Below are 10535 nucleotides of genomic sequence, written 5' to 3' on the forward strand. Positions count from 1 at the left end.
CTGAAATCATGAACTTTGTCACCCAATAAGTAAGAGTCTGCTCTGCCTGTGAGCATTGAGTTAGTGCTCCGGGCTATGTTAATAAGGGCTATGAAATGGTGCTTGCTCCATGGTGCTGTGATTGTCCCTCTGAGTGGGTTGAACGGTAGAGCTAGATGCGACTCCTACACCAGAGAGCTCCAAACCTGCTTTTCTATAACTTTTCTGACATCTGGGGTGACGAGTGAAATTGCTCAAGCTTGTTGATAATGCTCCAAGGCCATTACAGTGCAGAGCCATTCCACGGAAGCAACTCATGTGTCGTAATAACAATAGTCATCGTGAAGTACCCAGCGAGAACCAAATACTGGGCTGAAAATTGAAATGTTGTGGTTTTGGCATGTCTGTACCTTTCAACACTTGAAAAGTGCTACACAGGCAAATCTAATTTTCTGAAAATCAGCACAAAGGAAAGTGCATTCATAATGACTTTGTGGCACTGGAGGAGACAAGCCCTCTTGCCGTGCCCTTCCAGCGACTTCTTCTTCTTCTTCTTTAAAAAATGTTTGCGAATCGCAACCAACTGACAGGTGCATACACCGCTACCTACTGTACTGGCGTGTGAGGCCGGTCACGACCTATCTATCCTTCCAGTGCCTTTCCAGTACTTTCTCTGTTGAGAGGCTAATGTGTGATTGGCTGGACAATCAGCCCCGACAGTTGATTAGGCTGCTGCTGCTCACATTCGAGGGAGAGGACTGGAGATACAGTAGCAGCCGACAGTTTGGGGCTGAAAGGTTATCTTAAACTGAGAGGCTTTGTTATTGGAAGTTATACTTTAAGTGTCTTATTTGTAAGCATTTCTGTTGGTAAGTGATGTAATAAAGCCTGATTTCTGTTGGTAAGTGATGTAATAAAACCTCATTTCTGTTGGTAAGTGATGTAATAAAGCCTGATTTCTGTTGGTAAGTGATGTAATAAAACCTAATTTCTGTTGGTAAGTGATGTAATAAAGCCTGATTTCTGTTGGTAAGTGATGTAATAAAGCCTGATTTCTGTTGGTAAGTGATGTAATAAAGCCTCATTTCTGTTGGTAAGTGATGTAATAAAGGCTCATTTCTGTTGGTAAGTGATGTAATAAAGCCTCATTTCTGTTGGTAAGCGATGTAATAAAACCTCATTTCTGTTGTAAGCGATGTAATAAAGCCTCATTTCTGTTGTAAGCGATGTAATAAAGCCTCATTTCTGTTGGTAAGCGATGTAATAAAGCCTACGTTTGAAGCATTCACTCTGCCTCACTGACCCTCTGTACCCGGAGATCCTCTTAGCTCTGGTCCATGGAAGTGGCTTCTCCCCAGGCTCGGTCACGGGCGGCAATAGTTGTTATGGGCTCTGTGGTATATTTTAGCATAGGAATCAGTGCAATTAGCTACGCATGTGGTGTAACTGAGCTAGGAGCTGAGAAGAGGCTATTGCAGTGAGCTTATCAGAGAGAGAGAGCGTGATGAATATTTCATATGCTATCCACCCACATCATATTACTACCAAACTGCCTACTGATAACGGTGCCATATACTGAGGTGGTACCAGCAACAACCCATTCATAGGAGCAACCATCCACGCATGAATTAAGGCAAGTCCTTTAAGGAACATTTTAGTGTCTTAATGCTTAATGAAGTGTTCTCAAAACGCTTGCCTTTCAAACTACTAGTTTATAATCAATTCATGAGAACGTGGGGAAATAGAGTTGATGTTTTAATTGACATGAATTGCTATTGTATTCAACTTTACTGGATTGCGTTCTTTTTACATTCACTGAGAACATCCAATTTCCCGAGCTGTAAAACAGCTAGTGTCTGCTACACGTCTAGTGTCTGCTTCTTGACTGTTAATGCCGCTACCTGTTTGGTAGTAGAGGAGGGAGAAGAATATATTTGATGGTTGTCTGTTTTGTCTCCAGGCAAGGAAACACAAAGGTCAACCGGATATTCGACTACTGTCTGAGTCTGTCTGGATTCTGGAAACATCATACATTGCGGTTGTTGTGTTTGTGCATCAATTCTCTCTCAGTGAATTGCTGTAGTCTTTCACTAACCTGCTCCCTCTGGGAGAAAGACAATAATGGAAAGATGCTGCATGGCACAAGACGAAACCAACAACTGAAGCATAGTCCATCATAACACCTCGCAGAAAGAATGTCATGTTATAGTCCAGGGAAAACAATGAATTCAATCCCTTTGGGATTTCTGTCTCAGGTCTGCCTGGAGCAGTCGAGGCAAAACACTGTTCACCAACAGCACACCAAATACCTTCAAATTCTCCACATACAGATTATTAAATGGCAAACTATGACCCAAGATCAAAGTCCCTGTTTTATGACTTTGTGCAACTGGTCTGGAGAAAAATCTAAATAAGTTACCGCCACTTCCCCTCTATTTTCACATTATACCTGATCGACTGTGATTCTGTTTCAAAATATTAAGGAACCAGAACTGTATTTTCAACAGATTTATTATCAATATAAATGATGACATTTCCCATGTGGATAACAATCACTTCAGCCCCTTGAACCAGGCACCATCAAAGATGGCATTGCTTGGGGCTCTCTACAGCACTCAGTGATTCCCTGTGTGTTTAGCAGCGTGGCAGCAGCACAGTATTAGGAATGAATGCCCTGCAGGTGTTTTATCCATCCTGATTAAACCTCAATCAGGTCTAAATGGGAACACAGGTTGTGAGTGTTGAGCCTGGGCCAGGTAGGGACACTGCTCCAGCAGATGGACAGAGACTAACAAGAGAGTGGGCAGGCAGCGCCAAAACCTTCAGCCACAACACTGGATATGAATGAAAGGCACTCAGTCCCTGGACGTTGAGAGGAATAAAGGTTAGGCCTACTTCAAGTGGGCAGAAAAGCTACAGAACAGAGCTAGCCACGACAGTTGTTGAATGGTCCATCTCTGCAAAGTTATGCCAATATGTGGGGATTGGGTGGTGAGGGTACCTGGTGAGGGGGTACTGAGCCCCTATGGCGGAATGGGTGTCCTGCTGGCGGATGGCTCGGATGGCAGTGGGCGCGGTGAACATGGAGGAACAACCATGCTCTGACAGCACGCGGAAGAACGCCCCGGCATCCGGCGTCCCAACAGGCTTGCCCTGCATAGAGAGAGAGAGATCCGTTACAAACCCAAACAGCCTGAGGACATAAGCTTACATGAACACGCCAATTGGGTATTGAAGTGTAGCGGTACATTCAGAGCAAGCTGTTTGTAGAGGCTTGCGGTAGTAATGACTCAGCCAGCCATCTATCAAACAGAAGAACAGGACTAAGGCCATAAAGTTTCCTTACTACTGACGTTCCACACCATTAACACTTCCACTGTGCCGAACAGAATGAATATTCATGGGAATATCTGCTGAAATGGAGACAAAATTATATTTGGAGCCCAGACAGATGGGCTGAAACTGAGGAATAGAAACAAGATTACTCTATTGGGAAAGTATTGTGCACCAACAAAAGTCGCAGTGAGGAAGAGCCCACGGGTGAGCGGAAACTATATTTATTCTCTGAAGGTTCAGTCGGCGAGATTGCTCATACAGTAAGGAGAGAGAGAGAGAGAGACGAGGCGTGAGAGAGATGAGGCGTGAGAGAGAGAGAGAGACAGATTAAAACGAGCTGGGAAATCAACAACAACAGACTCGAGGGACTTAATTTCCTCCCAGTGTGAATATCTATGACTGTGTATTGATCAGTGAGAGGACAGAAGGTCTTGTGTGGAGTAGAGTAGACAGGAGCAGTGCATTCCACAAGGCAAACGCAGCCACAGACAACAGGCTCTGCTTAAAGCCAGGCTGATGAATTCAACACCCACCTCCAATCCTCCAGCAGCCACAGAGACCAAAAGGCTAATGAGGCAGATAGGACTGCTCATGGAGGCTACCTCCCCACCACTCTCTCCCAACCCCCTGGGGTCATTTAACCAGGGCCCAAGCACAGCAGAATCACCAGCAGCTTTTCATACAAATAAATTCCTCAATTCAACCTAACTGGGCCTTTTCAAGCCAGTGAATATTGGTTTAATGAGGCGGGGGTAAATTTGCAATGATGATCATGCGCATGAATATCAAGAGGCCGGTTGTCTGAAACCACGTATAATCATACGTCATTAGGAGTCAATTTTTCTTGTGTTCATTATCTTTAAATAGAGTAATCTGCCAAGCATTTGGAATCACTGAGTGAAAGGGGCAAGTCCTTGAGAAAGTTGAGTTTGTTTTTCTGGAGTCAATTGACCAGTCAATTGGCCCGTTCACAGGTCATTATAATAGGCCTATGTAGGCTAAGGTACATACCTCGTATAGAATGGTGGTGTTGCCGTGGAGGAGAGGGGCGTAGCAGATGTAGGAGTGGCCCACTACCCAGCCCAGGTCAGACGCTGCCCACCATACCTAGTAGAGAGTAGGCAGAGAAAGATGAGAGAATTCATACGGTACTGTGTTTGTGCATGCATATGGTGTCTGTTCTGTAATACAAAGATAAAGAACACTGGAGATATTTCACATGGACTTACTTCACCAGGCTTGAGGCCATAAATGTTTGCCATGGTCCACGTCAACATCACAGCGTATCCAGCAGTATCCCTGACAACGCCCTGAGGGGAAGATATAGAAAAGAGGCGAACGTTGATGCAAGACGAATGCAACAAGCTCTCAACAGGTTCATTTTTATTTTACATCAAACCCTTGTATAAATCTTTCTTTTTCAATTCAACTATTTCGTGAGGCCATCTTTGCGATGTATGGTAACATAACCTGTAGGAGTTCAGCTGTTTCCTCCATAGATCTCACTGGTGACTACGAGTCTGAGAACAGAAGGCCAGCGGGTGGATATTTCATATTATCTAGGTAATAAAGACAAAGGGAGCTATCTGGAGCTGTGTTTTTCCAATTTAGATCCACCTCCGGTCAATTTTTCAACCTCCTGAATGGTTCACCTCATATTCAGTACTACCGTATCATATGCAGATCTGGTTTAAACATAGTCTCATCTATCTCATGGTGGTACAGTTTAGAAAGAACTTAAATCACATTTGCAGAGCCATGGAAAGTCTACTGCAGTATATGATACTAATCTCTTGCATTAAACTGTGAAATTGACTGGCTTCCTTATGAAAGAAGTCGTCAGACCCCACTGGGCAAAAAACTGGTTGAATCAACGTTGTTTCTATGTCATTTCAACCAAAAAATGAAATGTGATGACGTTGAATGAAAATGGAAAATAGATTGGATTTGAAAAATGTAATCATCGTAAGGGACATTTTTCTGTTTATTCACCCAACTTTTAACCTAAATCCAAAGAAATTGTGACATTTTTTGTTGATTTCACGTTGACAACTCAACCAAATGTAAATCAAACCTAGACATTGAACTGATGTCTGTTCCCAGTGGGACTTTACTCCCCTTCCTGTAATGAACATGTTGTGTCTAGTCAGAGTGCTGTACCTTAGGAGCTCCGGTGGTCCCAGACGTGTAGAGGACGTATAGAGGATGGCTGGCAGGGAGAGACACACAGTCATGAGGACGTGCAGTGGACATCTCCTCCTCCCAGTCCAGACTGAGGTCGGGGTGCATGGACACCTTCTCCTGTTGCAGACAATCAACCAGGAGAGATGCATTTATTTCCATGACATATTCAAGAGACACACATTCCATCATTTTTACCACGTGGACACAAAAGACAGATTAAAACAGATCCATTAGTTGTGCACAATTCAACAAGGCTCATCCGACCAGCAATGTCTGTTCAAGAAAAGTGTTTTATAGTCGTCACAACTCGGGTTTTCAATTGTGCATTTTTCAATAAGTGAGCTTTCATGATGCAGAACATGCGGAATTCCAACTGCCCAAAGGCCGAGGGAAAGGCGAGAAGACCCCCCCAAATCTTGAGCTGCTTTTGAATTGTTCTCTTCCAAAATAATAGAATCCAGTAGTAGGACCCTTCTCTGATTAATGAGGGCCTTATGGGTGGGTTTTGAAGTCCACTTCTCTGGAACCACTCATTGCTTTTTCATAGTGATTACTAGAGTGGTTTAAGATTCATCAGAGCGGCAATTTAGCAACGAAAAAAAAGGGGGGGGGACATCTCATATTCTCCATCAGGGGAGGATTAGTGATTTGCTCAGACAGTTTCCATGACAACATACAACATATCACCTTAAAAGTATCCTCCCTGTGTTGCATAATCAAAAATAGCTACTAGGGTAACTAGTAATACAGGAGCAGTCAGGGTGCAAAGCCCCAGACTTTGTGATACATTCCAAACATCGGTGGTACTAATAAAATAGGTGTGAAAGATTGCCTGAGCAGAGTGATTACAATACTTTGCAAAGCATTTTTAGAATGATTTCCCTGAGCACAGATTTGGCTGTTTTTTTGAGTTGAGAAGAAACTCATTTCAGTTTCCTGGAGTGCCAACACATTACTGTAAGTGGCTGCTGGCTGTTTTGGGGGAAATTGACTGTCTTTTATTCTACCGGTTCTGCCTGGTTTCACTCTGACCCTGTGCCAGGCTCCCCACCACAGCCCAGGGGCACATCTCAGCATTGAGTGTGTTGCGTGATTCAGTCCCTCATGCGCACCGTTTCTCTCTCCCACCTTTGTTTCAACAGGCCGTTTAGGAGCAACAGATCTGTCGAACCATCCATAACTCCATACAAGCTCACGGCTGAAATAATCGGATTTATATATACACTAGAACCGGATTCGTGGTCCATTCAGGAAGTAATAGCATTAGGTAAAAAATAGAGAGGATAATGTAAAACTATTGCATGTCAGAGTTATTGTCTTTGGGAAATGACAGGCATATCTCTGAGAGAGTTGACGTTAGCGAGTTAGGCCTTACCATAGAATAACATAGAACTGTATTCTATCTCTATGGACCTCACCATGCCGGGCCGGTTGTAGATGAGGACCTTGGAGGGACTGTGAGAGCTGAGCTCCAGGGCTTTCTCCACGAGGGGAATGTACTCCACTCTCCTGCCAGGCTCAATGCCAAAGGAGGCCGTCACTATCATCTTGGGCTGGAAGACACAGCATTCACACAGTGTGCTACCGGGGGCCTCTTAAAAGAAACAAGACTTAAGAGATGTGATACAACACAGCTCAAACAAATGCATTCGTCTGAAATGTACGTCAGAACATTCTGAAAGGCCATGTTCTGACTATGTAACGTACTATCAATATGACCGATGTTACCTCTCAATTACTATCTGCACACCGTCATACCTTCCTCGGGTTACTGATCTAATGTATTAAGGGATCTGAAATGACTGTCTCATTCAACATAGAACGAGTGTCTCTAATATGTCGTTCATTCTAATACAATATAAAACAGGCTAATCAACTCTACCCAAATGTTTGAGGAGGAATCTTCAGCAACAGTGGAGGTGCTCCTCTCTGAATGTTATATAGACCTAGAACGTAAAAGGCTTGAAGGTCTGGCTTAAATAGCTTAAAAGGATTTCAGTATACGCAATTCAGCATCAGAGTCACATACTGGCTAATATCCCGGCTGCTTTGATGAAATCCCTCCAACAAAGTGCTTCACTTGGCCTCAGTGAGACCTTTATCTACTGCAATATTACGATGTGACTGTGAAAGTGGGCCATCAACTCTTCTATAAACAGTCCTATAAATGTGGCATGTACAGTTCACATTTAACCATTAAACAGATCTGACAGTGGAGAAAATACCAAATAGCTAAATATATTTGAGTGCATGGTCAATTTCAAACTAAATTGAGAGAACAAAGGGACGTGTCATCCAGCACATCAAACTAAAGAGACACAATGTGAAGCTATGATGGCCGGCTGACCTTGGCATGGTCGATGCGGACAGACAGCTCCTTGGAGGCGAATCCCCCAAAAATGAGGCTGTGCGGGGCTCCGATCCTGGCACAGGCTAGCATGGTGAACATGGCCTGGGGCACCATGGGCATGTAGATGACCACCAGGTCGCCCTTCCACACCCCGCGTTTCACCAGGACCCCAGCCAGCCTGGACACCTGGGCAGAGGGGGGGGTTCAAGCTGCTTAGGGGCGGCATTAGTATGTTACAACATACGGGTGAAAATGTATATTTAGAGGGATGTCCTAGATCCTTACCTGTTCCTGTAGTTCTCTAAAAGTGGTTGAGATCATTACCTGTTCCTGTAGTTCTCTAAAAGTGTTTGAGATCATTACCTGTTCCTGTAGTTCTCTAAAGTGGTTGAGATCATTACGTGTTCCTGTAGTTCTCTAAAAGTGGTTGAGATCCTTACCTGTTCCTGTAGTTCTCTAAAGTGGTTGAGATCATTACCTGTTCCTGTAGTTCTCTAAAAGTGGTTGAGATCCTTACCTGTTCCTGTAGTTCTCTAAAAGTGGTTAAGATCATTACCTGTTCCTGTAGTTCTCTAAAGTGGTTGAGATCATAATCTGTTCCTGTAGTTCTCTAAAAGTGGTTGAGATCATAACCTGTTCCTGTAGTTCTCTAAAAGTGGTTGAGATCATTAACTGTTCCTATAGTTCTCTAAAAGTGGTCGAGATCATTACCTGTTCCTGTAGTTCTCTAAAAGTGATGGTCTGCTTAGTTCCAGTCACTGGGCTGTCATAAATTATGGCCGGTTGATCTCCTCGTCCGCTCTCGACATGGCGATCCACCGCATTGTGGCAAACATTCAACTTCCCCCCGGCGAACCTTACAAAGAGAAAACCCCACATTAGAGGCAGCATATTGTCATTAAGAGCCAATAAATAACTACTGTAATACTTTCACTAGATCTATCAATGTTATGAAATAACAAAGATAACAGTAAGCACATTGTAGCTTGGTCTGCAATTAGAGAATGTGTATGATAAAATGAACACAGTCCGAAATGACAGATCCTGTATGTTGCAGGAAAAACTATGTACAACCCCAGATCTTTGATGAAATGGGAATCTCAACTCACTATGAGCTCTGTTGAGGTACTGAGGTGCTGAGACAAGCAGATGGTGTCTGGATTCCTGTTGTTTTAAATATGCACGCACACGGAAAGATGAGACATCATGCACAGTCGCTCACTAGACATATGGCTTTGATTTTAAAATTATTACAACACGGAGGTCAATCTAGAGAGCATATGGGATTTTTACCATGCAGAATTAAAGGTTCATCTTGTGAGGTTTGCCATTAAAATACTTTGGACAGCTATACATGGTTTAATGTGACCTTGGTGCACAAAATTAATTCTGACAACCATTACAAAATATGTAACAATTAAGCACAAGTGCATTGTATTTCACAATTGGATAGTCATAGACTACTAACTGTATGTACATTGTACATAAATGTATCGTCCACACATATAATGCTTTCAAGTAGTAGGATAAATTGTATAGCGCCAAAGTGGTAGGTGGAGGTAGTGCTCAGTAACGTCATCGGGTCGAAAGGTTGTCTCGCGCCGAACTGCGCATGTCTCAAAGCATATCCTTCAATAAGTAGATGTTTTCATTTTCGTCAAAAACATATTTCACAAGGTTGGGAGTAGTAATATGTTCAACTAGTTAAGTAGGACATTTGCTAAAATCTACGTTGTGCCTTTAGATTTCGAAAAAATGAACAACTAAGGAAGAGTTTTTCACCTCTTTCATTGACATCTCAAACCCAGGACTGGTCTGCTTTGCAAGCGTTCCCGGAAGTCTCGCCACTGGGTTACACTCTGTGACCCAAGTGTGACTGACTGAGCGAATTCGACGTTGCACCGAAACGACTTGCAGGATAATGCCCATGTAATTAATAGTAGCTTTTACCATTGCTTTGTCGTTCACCAGCGGTTGTAAAATGACTAGTATTTACCATCATGCAACAACCCGGTAGTGGGCGTTCACCTCATTGGTATCGATGCACTGAAACTTATCAACATACAGTAAATAGTTACCACTTTGGAAATATGGCGTCCCCATTGTCCATTGTTCGGCTCCATGGCTCAAACCAGGTTACATTCTGTGCTGCTTCACCCCAGAACTGTTCAGGGGCATTCCTCGCTGTTCTGAAAGCTTCGTCGTATGCGTTGTTGTTTGTTGTTAATGTTCTGTTACATTGTTGCTCGTTAGTTGTTGACAAAGATGAGAGAACTCTCAACTCACGCTGTGCAGTCGCTGTCCAGGAATTAAAGACATTTAACGGTCCCAAAGTTAGCCTTCTCTCGCTCCTGGTATTTGGAATGGCAAGGGGAGTGCAGTAACCTTTACAAGCAATACCATTCTCTGGTCTGACTTTTGCGATAATTACATTTTTAAAAGTCATACTTAATCTTGTTGGCCGAAAAAGAGGCATCTCTGAAGTGTTGGTAAACAAGGCTCCTGAATGTGTTTTCCTGGTTAAATCTAGTTTAGACGTGTGCTGCCAAAGACGAAAGAGGGAGCCCTTGATCTCATCCGCAGAGTTATCAAGGTGTTTGTGACTTCTTCAGACTCGATAGTGGCTACAGCGTCATCAAGAGCCACTTCGATGGAAATGCAGTAGTCTCAAGGAATACGAACTATG

The 10535-nt window shown here is 43.3% G+C and overlaps 1 protein-coding gene across 7 annotated transcripts in view; it reads right to left on the minus strand.

Moving 5' to 3' along the window:
* The window catches only part of acss3 (acyl-CoA synthetase short chain family member 3), a 32074-nt gene extending 21539 nt beyond the window's left edge, over nucleotides 1-10535 (minus strand). For 2 of the 7 annotated variants that reach the window (XR_004204196.1, XM_020509432.2), the window contains exons 1-8: nucleotides 9928-10535; nucleotides 8561-8705; nucleotides 7847-8035; nucleotides 6918-7052; nucleotides 5476-5616; nucleotides 4545-4625; nucleotides 4327-4422; nucleotides 2981-3132 (exon numbers count right to left, since the gene is read on the minus strand). Coding sequence is in view for 6 of the 7 variants with exons in the window: in XM_020509432.2 (XP_020365021.2) it covers nucleotides 2981-3132; nucleotides 4327-4422; nucleotides 4545-4625; nucleotides 5476-5616; nucleotides 6918-7052; nucleotides 7847-8035; nucleotides 8561-8705; nucleotides 9928-10325 (1337 nt within the window). In the remaining variant the exon portion in view is untranslated. Of the gene's footprint in view, nucleotides 1-2472; nucleotides 2842-2980; nucleotides 3133-4326; nucleotides 4423-4544; nucleotides 4626-5475; nucleotides 5617-6917; nucleotides 7053-7846; nucleotides 8036-8134; nucleotides 8160-8405; nucleotides 8413-8560; nucleotides 8706-8958; nucleotides 9008-9631; nucleotides 9849-9927 lie in introns of those variants that run through there. The other 5 variants (XM_031797527.1, XM_031797525.1, XM_031797524.1 and 2 more) reach the window with 5 other exon arrangements.

This window comes from Oncorhynchus kisutch, linkage group LG19 (genome assembly GCF_002021735.2).
Source record: "Oncorhynchus kisutch isolate 150728-3 linkage group LG19, Okis_V2, whole genome shotgun sequence".
Lineage (NCBI taxonomy): Eukaryota > Metazoa > Chordata > Actinopteri > Salmoniformes > Salmonidae > Oncorhynchus > Oncorhynchus kisutch.